Genomic DNA, 19,949 nt, shown 5'->3' with positions numbered 1-19,949 from the left:
CTAGATGGCGTTTTAAACATTTCAAGTAAAAGTCTAAATGTGTAATAAATTAAATCCTCTAAGTTTGAGCTGTAATATGTAGTTTCTTATTTTTAATATACAAAGAGATTTATTTGCGAAGTTTTTGATGGAAAGTTGGCTTAATCTTACTAAATTCATTTTTGCACGTTCTTCTATAACTTTATCTTTTATCAATAATTTTAAGCAGTAAATCATCTTCTATATAAATAAGATAGGTATGTTAAAAATATTTTGTATGTCGCTAAAAAATAAATCTCCAAGTAACTGGTATGGTTGACAATCTGTTAATTTTTCTATGAGAGGGCACTATAAAAATTAGCCTGAGAACAGCTTTAAAATTATTTTATTTTTCTAATATTACATAATTCATAATCTTTGACGAAATATTTGCAAAAACTTTTTAGTATTTTTTTAATCGTATAAAATTAATATTATAACATAATAAGTCCCAGGCGCTGTTGAAGCTCCTCTCCCTGCAACGCGATGATCCCGGCATCCGCACGGTGAATCCATTGAATACCAAGAGGTTTCGTCTCGTCGTCTCTATGTATACAAAATTAAATATATATATATATATATATCATTTCTATTAATAGAAGACATTTTGTATTTTTAGCCAATATCATTTGTTAAGATAAAAGAACCTCTTCCTTCTGTCGATCCATCACCTACAATCATTAGGATTAAATCTCAAGCTCAAAATTTTCAAGCTTCGCTAAGCCGCTTTCCGTACCTATATCTCTTATTACTAGAATTTTACCAGCTCCAAACACTGGGAGGGTATTCTCAATAACAATTTTCAATTAGAGGTTTGCCAAAAAAGAAATTTTAGTTCCCGAAAAACTACATGTTCTACACAATGCTTTTTGATGCTGGCGTAACGCCGTGGTGCGTCGGTTATCTTGATATCTTTAATTAGAATTTCATCTCAAAGGGAATATCCGAGAATATCCATTACAATTTGAATTACCTTCATTTTTCTTATGGTTAACATTGAAATTCATATTAAATACTCAAATTTATATTAAAGACCAAACATGTGTGGTATCTTTGTAAGTTTTTTAAATACTATTTGAAGGTTAACAAAGAATTAAAAATATTATATATTTAAAATGTGTTAATTTATTTTCTGAAAGATGTGAAAATACTTGTGTGGTGCGGTGTTTTAATAAAAATCTATTTTTGTACTTTGATGGCAGGTGAGTCAGGGCAATAGGCGAGTTGGCATCTACTCAGCAGTTAGCATCAGTCATCGAGACGCAATCAGGACGAAAATTAGCTTTTCCTGGAACAAACGACCTATATTTTATTTCCTATACACCTGTCGACAACCTTTACAACTGCATTACCTTTTACAATGATGTCAATTTTTAATTTAACAGATGAAATGAGGAATTGAATTATTACAGGATTGATGGTATGCAAATTATCGCGTACAGTATATGGTAATAAAAAATAGCAAAAAAATATACCATATATACGATTTATAAGCAATGAAATGGTAACTAGAATCAAACGAAACCCTTATTACCTTTCATTGCAAATAAGAAATTATCCTATTTTTATTATACGAGAAAGGAATCAATTATTTCTTTAAAATAAACATACAGTTTGTTTGAAAAACTTTGTCCTAATATGATAATGATGTTTTTTTCTCTAACCACGATATTTATGTCAATTAAAAGTTAACCACTTTTTTATATACTGTTTTATCACTATTTGATATTTCAGGAAAACATATGTTTTAAGACAAAGTAATAATTGTAAATTGTTTCTTTAGTTTACATCCGTAACATAAATTTTCAATCGTACCTATATCATTATTCTAAGATTCTTCGTTCCAAGAGTAATATGGAACATTAATTAACGTTGCTATAATTTTAAATGTAACAATTAGTTTAAATGAACGTTCATATAGTAACTTGCTGTTACAGATGTCTTTAAGAATAATTATAAATAAATCTAATAAAAGATTGTTAATAATTTTTCTGTTCAGGTGACGTTAATGAAATGATTATAAAACAAGTATACTTTACATAGACTAGGTTTAAATAATGTACTTAATATAATACAGTATATAGACAGATTCGTCCATATTTTTTTGTAGCATGAGCCGTTCATATTATTACTGGTAGTTTTTAAGTGTGTTCGTAGATTTTATGAAAATATTTTAGACTATACTCGTACTACTTTGAATGTATAAACAATTAGCAAGATGTAAACAGAGCAATGACGTAGAATATAAAAAATATTTATTTAAAATGACTGAACTTGAGTCGTGATTAACATGGTACAATCTACCTAATAATTACTTGTAACACGTACTATATATTCGAAGGCCTAGATAATTACTATTTACTAACACGTATTAATAAACTGAAGCAACGGCGACAATTCTTTACATATATAAAGGAATAACTTTCATAACATAATTTTTAAGCTGGGATTTAATTAAACAGTGCGTATTGAAATTACTGTAAACCCTTCCTTCATTATAGATAAATTATGTCTCCTTGTTTATTTAACTTTAAATAGACCAGTTACTTAATTAATATTCGATGTCATGTTTTCACATAACTGATTTAACCTCATAGTTTTTTGTATGAAAATGTCACTAGTGATTAATTGCATATTGTTTTGTTTCTAAATATGTGACCTTCACATCCCGAAGGTCTCAATCTATTCAAATAAGAGAACGTCTTCAAATGAAATATCTATAAAACCCTAATCATTATTTACAATACAGGTTTTCTATATGTAATATGATATTACATATAATTGTTTTTTATTAAAATATTACAGAAAAATCAAAAAATATTATACAATAGCTCTTAATTTTGCGTCATAAAATCCAAGCAAGGACAAGCGCATGCGCCACCCGACGCTCATTCTTACAAGCAGTTGCGAAACTTAGTGTTGGATGTAGAGCGCGCTAAATATACGATGTCTCGTTCGAGTGGATTTCTTTGTTACCAAATTAATATTAATAGCATTTTGAGCCTATTCATATTCAACAATGAAAGTATTTTTTTTAATTATACATATTCAGCACGAGCACTATTTTAGACCTATGAAAGTTTTGAAGTTCAGTACAAACATCTATAACAGATGGGCAATGACGACACTACATATTATATATGTTTGGAAAAGAATTTACAACTACTTCGAGAACGACAGCGATTTTGAATGTATTATTTTTAGATTTTCCACTCTTGCTTTCAACCGAAAACGATTATTAATAATATGTTGAAGTATATTCGGTTCTGACGTACATTTTAATCACGCTTCTCGCAGTTTCAATAATAAAATATGTACTCATATTAGATTTCCTTTTCTGGATAAATCCTGAATGGAAGGTAATTCAATTTCAAAGAGCGGCAAAATTTTTATTCACAATGTTATTGCATTTCTCATGAGAAGAGTAAAATTAAAATTATATTTTACAAGAACAAATAAGATGTTGTCATGTCAATGTCATGTTCTTTCGAGGATATGGTCGAACGAATGTTGTAAAGGTTAAAATATTCGAAGTTTTTAATACGCTAAATAAAACAATTTATGAAATTAAAAAAGAGGTCCTATATTTACTAAAATGTTCATTGTTTCTAAGCATTTTATTCAGCGCATATTTTGTGACATAAAACTCATGTCATGATTCAGTCTCAATAAAGCAGGTTTTATTCTGACTTACATTGAATCATTAATAATGATTTTGTTCCACGTTTTGTTACTAGTAACGTACGTAAGTGACATTAAAAACATACGAATGATTGTTTGCAAATATGTATACTTTCACACTGGTATGTACAAAACAAAATGTACTATTTTAAAATTATAAACGTTTTTTCTAATTAAGTTCTATTAATTTGACGAAATACGTTTCAAGAATTTGGCAATCGTTCGAACAAACGATATTTGTGACTTCGAAATGCAATCAGAAGAACGTAAAGTAACCTTGCAGTATAACAATAGCAGTTTTATTTGAAAATTTCAACGTAATAAACGTTTACGTCCAACTCCACTTACTGTTTTGGGAATATGAAATATGTTTTCTTTGCTGAATTATTTCAATTTATAAATAAAAATACCTTAAGCGATAATTTTAGAACCTCAATTTGTTTTTGGCAAGATAATAACATGAAAAAGGCATAGTGTCTATTGATTTCAATAAAACCTCAGAACTATTTAAGCTTTAAATTTTTTACTTAATATTGATAACACTGTTCATGCTTTTAAAGGAAACACGACTCGTTCAGATGTAATGTAATGTAAATGTAATAAAAAAGATGCACCGTATATTTTTAAAAAAAATTTTATTTTTTTTATTTTGATTCGGAAGTAAATCCAAGTGAACGTGTGTAAAAAAATAAAAAAAATAAATAAGGAATAAACAAATAATTATAAATATTAACAAGAATATTACGTACAAACAATATATTAAAAAATAAATGAACATCGCCGGGGCAACATCGTTGTGTGGATAAAATATCATATTACGAGTGACGTTGCTGACTCCGCGGAACGAACACAAAGCCGTGTGAACCAGAAGATTCCTGATAGCACACATCCCATGGTATTACTATCCCAACGTCGGGGCAGTCATGTAGTCTTACTCCGGTTGTTACCCTATAAAATTAGAATGATGAGACCAATTTCGAGTACAGTATTTTGTTTTATTATAATTAATATGTTGTCTAAATTAAGAGTTGAGTAAGTTTCTCTAAGTGTATTTGGTTGATTCAAAACCCATAAGAGCACAAGTTTGATCACATATGTAGCTCTAAAAAGTCCTCATTTACCAGAGGTCTTAATTTTCAGAACATATCTCTGTATATGAGTAAAAGTTTTTTTATTTTGGGGGCTAGAAAAATGTCAGTTTTGAAGTCATATATCATAAAAATCAAGTAACTGAGTAGAGCTGGACAGTGCTTGATACCGCGATAATCCTTTTTGCTTAACAAAGCACAGATTTTCTAGCTCATGAAATAAAATTCTCATCTTTGGTCAGATATCCTTCAGTGCCAGTTACATCTCCTTGTCAAGAATCCAACTCTAACAAATGACCTAGAAAACTCGGACGGACCTAAAGACGTAACTTCACTCTGAGAGTTCTATCGTGGTTAATAATATATGAAATGCTCTTGAGAATTATATATTATAGTAAAATTGACGCGTTTTCACCAACTTCCGTCTTTCCAATGCAGGTGCAGGATGTTGAATTCGTTCTTCCTTCTATTTGCTCTAAGTAACCAAAGAGATCTTAAAAAGACTAGAATACACATGTCTTCTACATAAAGAAAGCTGCTAAAACATTCGCAGTTCTCTTCATGGTAGATTTGTGTATTGACAACGATAACCGGCTAACATCGGGGTGTAACATTGACGACACAATAAATCAACTTTTATGTTTTAGTTCAGTTAAATCCATTGAATACAGTAAAGGGTTTACAAGGTATTAATAATGATTTTAACGGGCAATTTTATACAAAAAATCATATACTTTGAATAAATTAGGAAAATTAGAGACTGGAAATGTAGTCATGATTATTAATAAAAATTAGATGAATTATGTCCTGAAGAACTTTGGTAATTTTAAGTGTAATTTGGATTGTTAATTTTCCCTTAGAAATTCCTTCACTAATCTTTTCAAAAATTTTAATTTTTTTACTAATTTAACCCCTTATTTTTTTTTTTTACTAATAAATATTAAAAGTAGAGTATAATTTAATTGCAAGAAATATGTAAGCAGTAAAAACTCATACAATACACATAACTAATTTTTGCAGGAAAATATTTAAATTTAATTTTAAAAAAAATTTAAAATTAAAAAATATATAAATATTAATGTAATCTTAGTCTTCGTGAGGAACTTCCCATGTATTTGGCAATTGGATTACAAGTGTCTTAAAATATATACATATTCCCAAATGATCTGTGTACATTCACGGCAAAGCGTGACTCACATAAACGGTTGAATCATCTCAAGTAACGCAAACAAATATTTTTAAACTAGAAAGTTCTGATGAAATCCGAAATGTTCCACTAAATCATAACTCTACAGGTGCTAAGATCATAGAATTAAAGTTTTATTTAAAAAATCTGCTTTTTTAAAGAATCTTGGCATCTTGAGAGATTTAGTTGATGGTCATAAGCCTCTCGAGTAGTGCCACAACGATTTTTACATGAACATGTTTAAAATTTTTTAAGGTCAGATTCCAATTTACCAAGGGTACAAACATCAATTTTCAAAATGGTATCACTTCAAATATATAAGGATAGCTGATATAAAATTAATTTAAAAAAATAATGTTTTTTTCGGAAAATATCAATCTTGTTATTTTTCTTGTATAATCTTATGTATAAAATTTCCTCACACAAATTACTTCATATGAATCAAAACTTAAAGAGTAGAATACATAGACATCTAAGAAACCGAACATCTCATGAAGTTCCACGGGTTTCTAAATAGCTGATGTAAAGGTGCGCTCCGCCACCGCCTACGGAAATCTATTTTTGCGTGGAATGTTCTACACCTCGGGTTTTTAACACTAAAAACACTTTATTCACTTAAAAATTTAGAAAAATTATTTGTATTTCCAGCCATCCTCAGGTTTTATGAAATTTCTACTATGAATTACATCAAAGAATTAGAGTAAAGTATGTACGTAAATTAAAATTATATCCATAATATTAAAGTAATATATTGCGAATTTCGTATTAATCATATAAACGTATTAATTTTACACAGACTTTCTTAGTAATGGTTTGAGATTTTTTTTAGGATTTCTTATTATTCAATACAAGGTAAAATAAGTTGGGTAATATCTATTTCTTGAATTAGGTCAAATGATCTCTACAATACTCTCGACACCTGAGCAGAGCTTACATAAAGATATAAATAGCTTTTAGTATGGAAACTACAATTACAGAAACAAACATCTACCCACATTAAAATAAACATTTCCATACGTCTGATATTTATTGTTCCGTTCAAATATCAAAAATAAGTGTAATTTATAAATAATTCAATAAAAATAAAAATTTTATTTACACAAATGTAAGTTAAATAATTTGATAAATGATGAGACAATTTAACATGTATATTTTTTGATGCGTTGCATATTTTGATAGCAGCTGTCTACCTAACTAGAATGTCTGTAACATGTTTCATTTATTATCTAAGAGAAATTACCGTCTAATTGTGTTATAACAGACAGTTCTATTTCTCCAGATCAGAAGGCGATTCTCTTGCCAAATAACAAGCAACAATTAATAAATGTGAATGTACACTAGAGAATTCCAACACCCGCTACATGTCGGACAATTTATTAAATAGAATTTGAAGGATACATCATTGGTTTTCGTCCTGGGAATAGTTAATTATAAAGAAACATTCGAGTGTACACTGATTGACTTCCATATAACAGAGGATTTAATATACAAATAGATGTTAAAAGAAAACTCACCTTATAAGGTAAATAATTATAGAGAAGCTTTAAAAAGTAAGACAATAAAATAAATACAAAAAAAACAAAATCATTTTTAATTTCCACAACAGAAGAGTGATGTTAGGGTTATACTTACTCGAATATTAATTTAAAGTTTTAGGTACTGTCATTGCTTTAATAATTGGAGTAACGATGACACTATAGGGCAAATAAAACATCCAGCGCGAATTACGATGTTGTCGCTCGCAATTGCTGCCAACATGTCATATTGCCATGCTGGTGGATTAGTTAGGATGGTTAGTGAAATTATTATATGATATTAGTATACAAATAAAATTATTCTAGAACTTGTTATTATTATATCATTGTGGAGTGAAGCTAGACATCCTAATGTATTAAAACTAAAAGGATGAACAGAAATCATGGGCACACCTTCTTCTTTATACTATAATTTCACATACACTACTATGTTTTTTTTTTATTTAAAAGATATAACTGAGAGAACGCTAAAAGAATATACATATTTTTAGGAGAATTAATAAACATATTTAAAACGAAAGTGTATCGCTGAATTAAACAGATAAAATACAAGATATAGATAATAAGTCACAACTTCATACGCTCTCAGTAGTCGATGTAATGCATTTAAATAATTTTATAACATGATAAAATGAGATTTCGTTAACGTACATTTATAAGACATCAAAATAACCACGTCCACAACAGCCCTCATCGCCTTCGCAGTAAATAAAGTTTATTTTAATATACCCGATACAGTCTTAAAGGAGTCACGGAGTGTGTTGCCAACAATCCTAACTATTTGTGTGTCGTAAAAATACCGTTTCAGTTTTGGTAGTTTGATTACTACAAAATTTTCTTAAAAATCTTATAAGATATAATATATTTTTAAGTATAAAAATAAAAATCATTACTTTCGCATTATTTCTTATTAATAATTTGTTAATAATTACTTAAAGTAAATTTACATTTCTTTAAACTACGTTTTGTTAACTGAATTTTCATATTTCCTCAAATAAATAAGTGACAGAAAGAGTATTAAGTTTAAAAATTTGAATAGAGACATGAACCTAAAAAACACGTCAGTTTAATTTTAGTTATAAAATGGATAGTTAACATAAAAAATGCATGAAACATTTTTTTTTCTTATAGTTCCTCATCGTCGAAAAATGTTAGCTTGTACGTGATTAATTGTGTAAGATATGAGTCATTATGGTTTTGTTTCGATAGTTTATTGTGAAACCTTCTTTCTCTAAGGAGGATGCATTTGTGTGAAAATATAATTTTTAAGCACATTGAAGAATAGTGAGCATAGTATTTTCTTTCCAACAATTTTCACCAGATTCTAATCATGATTAAATCATACAAACATTGTTGAACGTCTGAAACGGCTGGTAACAAATAAGATAATTCAAGCTTTCCTGACTCATCGCGTGACGAAAGAAAAAGTTGAAAGAGTGGGGAGTCGTAAGAAAGTATTCGCTCTACTCCAGGAACCAATATAACTGAATATTTCCACTGTTGGAAATGGGATGCATTTGTTGCAAAATATTTAACTCCACATTTTTACAAAATTAATATTAATAATTAAAAAAAGCTTAATAAATAAGTATAAGCATACTTATTCTGTTCTTACATAATAAGACAATAAGTAAGTTAATTATAAGTTTTCAATAAAGTGTGACATATGTTAATAAAACATGGAAGAAAATAATCTTAGATATCATAATGGAATAAAAAAAATAGTTAAGTTCAATATAGTTAATAGTTAAGGTCTCCGTCCTCAACTTGATTTTTACTTTTTGAAGGCAACGCCTATAAATGACAGTTGCTATTAAAATTAATAACTATCGTCAATTATATCTTCTTTGTGTTATATATATGATGTAAGCGGGTCTTTGAAATTATGAGTTTGGATATTTATTGCCAAAAAAATTCTAACTTTACTGAAAGATTTCCTAACACTTTGACCAAAAGTTTGACAGACTTTTGTTTGATTCAGTTTAATGTCTCAAATAATTCAAGATAAAATTATTCTTTTTATTATTTGTCGTCAATTATTTCTGTTGGAAGAAATCGTATGAAAGTTCAAAACTTGTTTTTAGGAAAAACAATTTCAAATAAATTAAATAATAACGCTAAAAATATGGGTGGTAAGTTGTATAGCCATAAGCGTTTTTGTTTTAATATACAGTTATATAAAACTTATGTAATCATAACCAAGTGTATTGGCAAACGTTTCAAAATTATTATATATAATTTAAAACAAGATATGAAATATTCTACCAAGAAAATTCCAGGTGAAATTGCAATCAGATCTTTGTGTACAGCATCATAAGGCCTTCAGGATCCACTGAATAGCGTCGATGGTGATCTTAGAACGTCTATGTCTGGAAATCAATTTCAATTATTCTGTGGATTAGGAAAAAATATTAACATGACCGCTTTGGCTATCTGTCAACCAACAAATTTTTACATCTTCAGTGATTTCATTACTCCATGAACAGCAGTGCATTCGAAGTTATATGTTAATAATCTTTATTACTAAAATATTTTGCAATGAACCAGATTTTTAAGTAATTCAATAAAACAGTTTAAGCTTTCAAGTAAATGAAAATATAATAAAACACAAATTTTGTTTTACATATGTAGATGGCAGTTTATTTAATAAGTCTTTTGCTTCTTCTACTCAAAGCTTATTAATTTACTATTAATTAGTAACAAGGTTAATATTAAACAACACAATGAAGTATTGTCAATATTGTACTTTGAATTATAGCATTCGATTTATAGGCATAATTTTGAATATTAAAATTCATTTATTGTTTAGGAAAACATATTTTGTTGAATTAATTATTGTTGATCATCATGTTTATCTTAAATAGCATATTACAAATGTTTGTAAATCAGACTTACTTTGATTAAGACTTGGGAGTAGGGACTTGGGACTTGGGTCAGTGGCTAGAATGTTTTCTGGAGGATGAGCTATGAAAAATCTTAAGACTAATCAAAAGAGGACGTTTTATTATTTAAGAAAATATATATTTTAAGCTGGATATAAGAATTTATCTATAAACTTTCGGACATAAAATTTTCAACTCTGAGTGATGTAATATGATTTAAAAGATTTTAGATATCCTTTCCGTATACACAAGAAAATTATTTAATACCAACCAGTGAAACTTATACAAACTCTACATTCAAATATTTAATCACTTTATTAATGGATATTTTATACTATCAATTTGCCAGGCTATATATAGATTTATTTGATGTTTGTAAACATTAGAACAGTCAATGTGAGTGGCAAGGGGTTAATTAAAAGAATAGATGAGTTCATTGTGAAGTTCAGTTCGGATAGCAAATGGATGTTGCCAGGTCACGTCAGGAATCCATCAGGAAGCAATGATATTGTGCGGTACGACCGTACAGCAACGTTAGCCGCTCGCCAATTATCCGGTGCTAGGCATTACTAGCCTGCGCACTGTACTATTAGCATGGCGCCACAGGTCCAGTCATTATGAAGGGATTTGCCAAATTTTTGGGCAAAATAAATAAAAGAGAATAGCGACAGCGGTGTTAAGGCGGGCGTGTCTATAAAAGGCCGAGAGGGGGGTGCGCGGGGGTGGTAACACGATCCGCGAGCTCCAGCCTGCCGGCCGCCCTGGACTTACGGATGAAGGCGATCGCGGGCCAACTAGGAGGGAAGGGGGGGGCACAGCACCGTCGGGCGGGAAGGGCGGGAATGGCTCGTGCGCCTGGGACTGGCGCTCCCGCTCTCACTAGTCGAACGGTGCCCGACCGGTAACGTAGCGCCGACTGCCGACCGAGAGACGAACCAGCGACCATGTCCGCAATTGCGAAGACTTCCAAGTACACCTACCGCAGCAGCGGTGGTGGATCCACCGACGTCAACATCGAGTACAGCGCCGACCTGAGTGCTCTCTCCAGGCTGGAGGTACCGGCCTCGTTATTAAGTGAAGTGTTTGTGAAGTGTTTAGCGGACACATGATAGAATATGTTGTATTTTTCAGGACAAGATTCGTCTCCTCCATGATGATCTGGAATCCGAAAGGGAGCTACGTCAGAGGGTAAGTTACTCAATACACGAAACGTGATATGTGCGCCATCACGCTACAGGCTATAGCCATAGCAGGCGCGCTGCGCTGGCGCAGGTGTGGGCGGGGCGCCACTGAACACCTCTATTTATACTCTTATACCTCGGTTCCATTTTCTTTTCGCCCTTAACAATTCATCATCTTATAAGTCTAGAATTACTAAAAAATACTTGTTTTCTCACAAAATAATGTAATACGCGGTCCTTTAAAAAACCTAATAATTTGATATATGGCAACATAATATATCGAAATATTATTTTATAATACATACATATTTTATGAAACTACAATAAAATAAAATATTACAAAATGGTTCTAAATAATAAGTAGAGGTTTTGAATTCAATCCATATTTATCAATTCATATTTTCGTTGTCAAAGATATAATATTGATATAAATTATATTTAATGTATAAAATTAATTAAAAAATACTAAAACTTTATTAAAGAATTTCGAATTCGTACTCATTAAATATTTTGGCATACATGATTTATTTGGAATACAATATTTATCGTAATAACATTTATTGGTATCGATTGCTGTCCTATCATTGACAAGAACATATTGAGGTCGGTTTCAGTTCCATCTAGGTTCGCAAGTTCTATTTTCGATAGTTGCACCGGTCCCGCGCAAACGCGCATGCGCATGCGCAGCAGTTGGCGATCGCTCACTGAGATATTTTTAGAATCAGAAGCATTATATGAAACCTCAACTTCTTGCTCTCCGGTCTCACTTTTGAAACTGGGCCAAATGATGTTCGTTCCTGTTCAGAATAACATAATATTAAAATATAATAATAGACCGTGATAAAGTGGCGAAAATATCCGACTTAGTCATAATGCCGAGACACGGGCCTTGTTTAATTTTAGATTAATACAATACTGAAATATGTGAAGTTATTACATAACTAATAGATGCATACCACAATAGAATATTGAGATACCATGTTATAAATTATTTATAACTAACTCTACAAATTGAAATACTCAATGTTCTTTATATTGATATATCATAACGTAATTATGTGTAGTTCGCGTTTAAGGCTTTTTAATAAAAAATTAATTTCATTTGTACATTTTTAACATAGTTTTTTAATATTTTCCTATACTTCAGATTGAGAGGGAGAAGGCAGATTTGAGCGTACAAGTGATTCAACTCTCTGAGAGGCTCGAAGAAGCTGAAGGCGGAGCCGAAAGCCAGGTAAATATGATATCGTTTATATAGTTATTAAAAGTATAAATACTATATCCAACATTGATTGACAAAACTAGTCCCGAAGACGGTAAGAAGTTAATGAAAATTATTTGAGTATATGATGAATAGTAAATATAATTAAACACCAATTCATTGTTTAAGAGAATTTAACTTTTTTTTCTGTAGAGGAATATCAGGGTGAATAAATTGAAATTCATAGAACCTTGTTGTATAGCTTATACAGATTTAAAAGTCCTTTTAACGACATAAACACTGAGTTTTAGTGAGTATAAACAGTCAATAATGTTAACAATTAGTTATTACACTCTATGTGGCTTTGCGAAAATAATACGAGTACTTACTATAATTTAAGAATGCTGATGCGAAAAAACTTATTTGGCTTTGCGATATTCTTTAAATATATGAATTATAAATCTTTTTTTTTTAATGTAATACAGCCTAAAAATAACAGAATTTGGAAAAAAAAATTTAATGTAGATAAAATGAATCTATCAAATAGAAAAATATAAACATTTTAAATAACCAAATAGCCAAGAGTCAAATGCGCTCCCCAATACCCATTTATTGGAGACGTTATTTGAAATAATCTTATGTTTTCTAGTTCGAGATCAACAGAAAGCGTGACACCGAGTTGACTAAACTGCGCAAGCTTCTGGAAGATGTCCATCTAGAGTCCGAGGAGACCGCACACCTGCTAAAGAAGAAGCACCAAGAGATCGTGGTCGACTTCCAGGAACAGATCGACAAACTCACCCACAGCAAGGCCAGGTATAGATTTTATATAATCTTAATTACCAAATATAAATTGCTTATAAAAGCAACAGGTGTTAAGTGCTAAGCGAAAACTAGCTATTGCGAAAAGTGCTATGCGTTATTTTCATGTTTTACGTCATTACGTAGTCAAACTATTAAAACAAATTTATGATGTCACGCAATATTTCTTTGTTACCAGGTCTGAAAAAGAGAAGGCCAAATTCCAAGCTGAAGTTTACGAGTTGTTGGCCCAAGTGGAAAACATAAGCAAAGAAAAAATTGTTATCTCTAAGACTTGCGAGAGACTCGAGATCACCATTAGTGAACTTAACATCAAGATTGAAGAGCTGAACCGTACCATCGTTGACATTACATCGCACAAGCAGCGCCTGTCTCAGGAAAACATTGAGCTGGTCAAGGAAGTTCAAGACCTTAAGGTATTTTTTATGTCTTAAAAAGCCAAGCCAAGTAATCGAATATATATAGCTTACAATACGATTTTACTTCTTTGTGTATTAAATTTTTAGGTGAACATTGAAAACGTTGTGTACCTTAAGAGTCAGCTAGCCAGTCAACTTGAGGACGCGCGTCGCAAGCTTGAGGATGATGAGAGAAGGCGCTCTCTTCTTGAGGCCAACCTGCACCAGGTACCAATTAATCCGTCGCTATGATCAATTAGTGTAAAATGAAATCTTATTGTTATGATCCTGTTTATAAATATTACAATCTCTTGTAATTAGGTTGAAATTGATCTGGAGTCCGTCCGCGTCCAACTGGAAGAGGAATCTGAAGCGCGTTTGGACTTGGAAAGACAGTTGGTTAAGTCTAACGGTGAAGTGATGCACTGGAGGTCTAAGTTTGAGGCTGAAGCTGCCGCCAGGGCTGAAGAAATTGAAGAGATCCGCCGCAAGTACTCCATCCGCATTCAGGAACAAGAGGAACAGATTGAGACCCTCATCGCTAAGATTAGCAGTGTTGAGAAGCAGAAGTCTCGTCTACAGAGTGAGGTGATAAAAAACTCCCTTATTCCCCAAACCTACTTTAAGTTGAATTTTAACTACAGTTTTCATATGAAAAACGTTAAAAATTAATACAATCAATTTGAACATTTTTTTAAGTATAAGCTAGGTGCATATATTAATTTTTCATGCAGGTTGAAGTGTTGATCATCGACTTGGAGAAGGCCAACGGAACAGCTCGGGAGTTGCAAAAGAGGACCGAACAATTGGAACGCGTTAACATCGAAATCAAGTCACGCCTTGAAGAGACCGTCCAACTGTACGAGCAAAGCCAACGTGACTTGCGCAACAAGCAGGTTGAGATCCAACGCATCTCCCATGAACTGGACAAGACCAGGGAGCAGAAAGATGCTCTTGGCCGCGAAAATAAGAAACTGGGTGGTGAGTAATTTATATATTAGGAGCTGTTCTACAAGCCTTTTGCTTAATTATGTTTTTATTTTTGTATCATCTTTAAGGTAATACGGTCCAATAGGAGACATTTAGATTATGAGTGTTAAGATTAAATAATTATAATATGTTATCATAAAATATTCTTTATTGTTTTGATTGTGACATTACTAATCCCATACACAGATGACTTACACGACGCTCGTGCTAACGTGACCGAGTTGACCCGCCGTCTTCACGAGCTCGAGATCGAGCTGCGCCGTCTTGAGAACGAGCGAGAGGAACTCACCGCTGCCTACAAAGAAGCCGAGGCTGTAAGTACAACAAGTCAATCAATATAAAGATTTTCTTAAGAATATTAAGTAAAGGGTAATTAATGAAAAAGTATTTTGGCATCTTAATCCACAGGGTTATAGCTTGATTACAAAAATTTGCAACCATGAGAAAACCAATAATTCTGCCGAAAGGGCATATTACATTTAATATTTTCAACTTTACTGTAAATAGTTAATCTTAATAACAATTATGATTTAAAAAGAATATCCGTATGCAACTTATTAAAAAGGAAATCTTGTCAAACCGATTTTTTTCTCAGTTCTATTAATTTTCAGAAATACTATTTAATCAGTTGTATAACACTATGAAGCAATCGATATTAATTTCATTTTCTTAAAAAAAATTAGAAGTTCACTCTTCAAAGAATTAGGAACCATAAATATTAAACATATAAAACACTAAGAAATATTCAAGACGTATTAAATCGTTACAAGATGATGTACCTTCAACAAGTTACTACTATTTCCCTTAAATTTTTAAAAATTAGGATATAATGAAAACGGTATATTTGTTCTAGGAACTGTTGTCATGATTATTTATAATTATATATTTGTAATCTATTCAAATACATCAGAATGTGAGATTTGACATTCAACAATCCATTTATAATATCCAATAAATTTGTTGGCTATTCGGATTAACCATCTATGAATATAGTGTATTCCTAGACAATTGACCAATTACCATCAGAAGATGATCACGTTTATGTTTAATGTAAGCACATCTGTACGTTCTAATTATAAATAATTGGAAACATGTCGTTACTTGGCAACATCCAACTGAAATATTTTAACACTTAGTTACACATTGTACATACGACACTTGTAGTAGTAAAGACCTGTATACACTTTGAAGTTGATTTAAATTTCTTTTTGGAATGTGACGAGAACCAAAACTCGAGACATTCTCTACAAGGGACAGACCAATCCTCTTATAGTTTTCTAGTTTGATCGGTTTAAAACAAAAATAGTTCAATGAATTTTCTATGTTAGGGTCGCAAAGCTGAGGAACAGCGCGCGCAGAGGCTAGCCGCAGAGCTGGGTCAGTTCCGCCACGACGCTGAGCGCCGCATCCAGGAGAAGGAAGAGGAGATTGAGTCCATCCGGTACGACATATTCCTGTTTATTCTGTTTACATGTGTATATATAAATTTCAAAAAAATAAACCTAACAATTCGGGTTTCTACTAATGAAGATAAAAGAATATTCTGGTTATATTTTAAATGACAAAAATATTATCTCGTCCAACTTAACACAAAAAAATGGAGCAAAAACAAAACTCAGAAAAACACATCACATACAAATAGAAATTTATAAAAATCAAGTAGTCGTCTTAAAATTCCAAATAGTTTAACATAACCAGTATTTTTTTATTAATAACAGCTTTTTCCCCAACAATTCCCGTAAATGTGCTGTTTATTCGTTGACTAATAAAAATGAAATCAATCAAAATAGCATACACTAAAATATACTTTAATTAAGCGGATTTTAAAACTATACTATAAAAAACTAATGTTGACCACAAGTAAACAATGAAATCATCACAACACTATATTTAAAATTCATAAAATAATATATATAAATATTATATATAAGTACACTTGATTAAAATGTAATTAATTTATATTCTCTTTGATCATGAAAGTCTCTACATACTTGGAATTATTAGACGATGTTAGTATATCCGGCGTAAGAGTATTGCGTCCGACCTTAATATATCTCGAAATATTGGCAAGCTCATTTCGTTTAAATTTATCCAGTTCTGTGATTGGTGCATTAAAGCAATTAGCTAATACACATACTGGCACTTCTTAGTTCAAGAAGCTTATAAGGTTTAGTTCGACGATTCTACTCCGAGAAAACACTAAAGCGAATTATCAAAGAAACTCCATTTATAAACAAACACAAAATTTACGATGGCTCCCGTAAAGGTTCCGGAACGTCAAAAGTGGACCAAACCACCGACAACGATTTATGAAAATAATTATGGTTATGGTATTAATTTTTATCAACCAATGATTGATTACATCGTAGCTAAAAAGGAAGGGTCCGACATAAAACCCCCTCACCTGCCATGGAATAACGAAAGAGGGCTCGATAAATACCGATATGATAGACCAGTGAAAAACTATTCGGAGAGTGATATAAGAAAATTATCACATGAAGTGTCAGAAAGAGCAAAGAAAGACCTAAATACTTTTAGTGTTGGTAAAAGAACACCATTCTCAGTTATTCAAACGGCTGCTGCTGCAAATTTAACAAAACATGTAGCTATGAAAAGTGTTTCAGTAAGATCTAAAAAAATGAAAAAAGATACACTGGAAACATTAAAATATCAAAACGCTGGGGACGCAGATCTAACAAAACAACTCGAGTTATATAATAATGAGTTAAATATTGAAAGTGATTTAATAGGCAAAGCCAAACTATTTCGTGGAAAATCTGCTAAGGCAATAGCGCAGACTTTATTAAACGAGACTAATAAAGGTTTAGCTGAAGGAAAAATTAAAAAAATTAAAGTGTCTGACTTGAGTATGGTAGAAAGAGGCAAAATGTCACAAAAATTAATGTCGGAGTTTAATAAACACTCATCAAAAGCTTTTCAAAATGAAATAAAACAAATTGCAGAGGCTACTATAAAAACACCGAAAGTTTGTGTTGTTCAAATAGAAACTGAAATTCCAACAATAAATAATGACTATTTAGAAAAAATTCACGAATTAAAACAAACTATTAACCAATTTGACGCATTAAGTTCTAATTTACTTATAGACAGAAGGTAGGATAGTTTATGTTTTTTAAGCAAAATTATATGCAAATCATACCTGACTAAATTTCTCTCAACAGTAAGCAAACCAGCATTGAAATCGAGCAGCTAAACGCTCGTGTAGTAGAAGCTGAGATGAAGCTCAAGACTGAAGTTACCCGCATCAAGAAGAAGTTGCAGATCCAAATTACCGAACTCGAGCTGTCTCTTGATGTTGCCAACAAAACTAACATCGATTTGCAAAAAACCATCAAGAAGCAATCCCTACAGGTGATGAAGTTTTATTTCTTCAATTATATTTAAAAAAATATGTATACATAAACAGTTGAAACAATAACGATTTCATGTCACCAGCTCACTGAGATACAGACCCACTACGACGAGGTCCAAAGGCAGCTGCAAGTAACTCTCGACCAATACGGTGTCGCTCAACGCAGGATTCAATCCCTTACCGGCGAGGTAGAAGAAATCCGTGGCAACTACGAACAGGTCAATCATCATAAAAGTATCTTAATCAAGTAGCAGTCCATCCAGAACAAATTATAATATTAATATAAATATTTTTTCTAGGCCCTTCGTGCCAAGCGCTCTGTTGAGCAATCCTTCGAGGAGGCGCAGACCCGTATCAACGAACTTACAGTGATCAATGTGAATCTGTCCAGCAGCAAGGCCAAGATTGAACAGGAGCTGGCTGCTGTTGCTGCTGACTACGATGAGATCACCAAGGAGCTTCGCATTGCTGACGAAAGATATCAACGTGTCCAGGTATGAAAAAATTGTCAATTTATATAAAAATCTAAAGAGGTCTCTTTAACCACACTTTATAATATAATGTTTATTATCATCAGACTGAACTGAAGCACACCGTTGAACACTTGCACGAAGAACAAGAAAGGATTGTGAAGATTGAAGCTGTTAAGAAGTCTCTCGAAATTGAAGTTAAGGTAAACTATGTCGGACTGAAAGTTTATGTTCCTGTTATGCTTTTTTTATGAAATTCATTCACACGTTTCTTCATTTTAGAACTTGTCTGTGCGTTTGGAAGAAGTAGAAACCAATGCTATTGTCGGTGGAAAGCGTATCATCAGCAAACTGGAAGCCCGTATTAAGGATATGGAATTGGAAATGGACGAGGAGAAGAGGAGGCATGCCGAGACCATCAAGATTCTTCGTAAGAAGGAACGTCAGCTTAAAGAGATTCTCATCCAATGCGAAGAAGACCAGAAGAACATCGCTCTTCTTCAGGACTCTTTAGAGAAATGTTCTCAGAAAGTCAACATTTACAAGAGGCAGTTGACTGAACAAGTAATCTCATTAATTTTTACATATAATATTTTTTATTTATAAATATTGATTAGATTTTTGTTTACCTTTATCAACATAATATGTTTTTTTGAAATCAGGAGGGAGTATCCCAGCAGAGTGTCACCAGAGTGCGACGATTCCAGCGTGAACTCGAAGCTGCCGAAGACCGCGCTGACACCGCTGAGAGCAACTTGTCGCTCATCCGCGCTAAGCACCGCACCTTCGTCACCACCTCTACAGTGCCCGGCTCCCAGGTTTACTTGGTGCAGGAGTCCCGCGCTCTCAGCACGGAGTGAGCTTTCTCCAACCAAGCCCCGCAATAACAGCATTTCTCTCCGCCAGTACATTGGGGCACAATTCCGGTCGGGTATAAACCTAGTCGTTCGTTAAGTGATGTTTGAGTTCCGATAAACATCGCTGGAGTTCTTTTCGGGGACGGGTGCTCAACGATTGGTCTCGCCCTAATCGTGTCTCGACGCTTTGTGACCCGTCGCTGACCGTCCGTCCCCTAACATTTTTTATTGTAATACTTAATCAATCAATAAAGGAACCAAAAATCA

General features: G+C 32.2%; 1 protein-coding gene and 2 long non-coding RNA genes across 4 annotated transcripts; 2 read left to right on the top strand and 1 right to left on the bottom strand.

Annotated features, from left to right (window-relative positions):
• Positions 1-468: 468 nt before the first annotated feature.
• Positions 469-8,502, bottom strand: LOC133319968 (uncharacterized). Its single transcript, XR_009753432.1, has 3 exons — positions 8,160-8,502; positions 1,210-1,306; positions 469-564 (listed from the first exon to the last, which is right to left on the bottom strand). It is a non-coding gene; the product is annotated as an uncharacterized LOC133319968 (long non-coding RNA).
• On the top strand, positions 4,388-5,433 carry LOC133319971 (uncharacterized). The gene is made up of 2 exons (XR_009753436.1): positions 4,388-5,140; positions 5,226-5,433. It is a non-coding gene; the product is annotated as an uncharacterized LOC133319971 (long non-coding RNA).
• A 2,759-nt stretch (positions 8,503-11,261) lies between the features above and the next one.
• LOC116777175 (paramyosin, long form) lies at positions 11,262-19,949 on the top strand. Of its 2 annotated transcripts, XM_032670568.2 has the most exons (16): positions 11,262-11,445; positions 11,522-11,578; positions 12,719-12,805; positions 13,422-13,588; positions 13,773-14,010; positions 14,101-14,220; positions 14,314-14,580; positions 14,727-14,973; positions 15,169-15,296; positions 16,311-16,423; positions 18,165-18,354; positions 18,439-18,573; positions 18,655-18,849; positions 18,933-19,028; positions 19,108-19,389; positions 19,488-19,949. In XM_032670568.2, the coding sequence occupies exons 1-16, from the start codon at positions 11,335-11,337 to the stop codon at positions 19,683-19,685; spliced, it is 2,631 nt and encodes an 876-aa protein (XP_032526459.1). In that variant the 5' UTR covers positions 11,262-11,334; the 3' UTR covers positions 19,686-19,949. The 2 variants fall into 2 exon arrangements, with proteins under 2 accessions (XP_032526459.1, XP_032526460.2); XM_032670569.2 differs by lacking the exons at positions 11,262-11,445; positions 11,522-11,578; positions 12,719-12,805; ... (5 more) ...; positions 15,169-15,296; positions 16,311-16,423 and adding an exon at positions 17,158-18,096.

Source organism: Danaus plexippus, chromosome Z (genome assembly GCF_018135715.1).
Source record: "Danaus plexippus chromosome Z, MEX_DaPlex, whole genome shotgun sequence".
NCBI classification, from domain to species: domain Eukaryota; kingdom Metazoa; phylum Arthropoda; class Insecta; order Lepidoptera; family Nymphalidae; genus Danaus; species Danaus plexippus.
The sequence above is the reverse complement of the archived record's forward strand: the minus strand, read 5'-3'. Positions and strand labels throughout refer to the sequence as shown.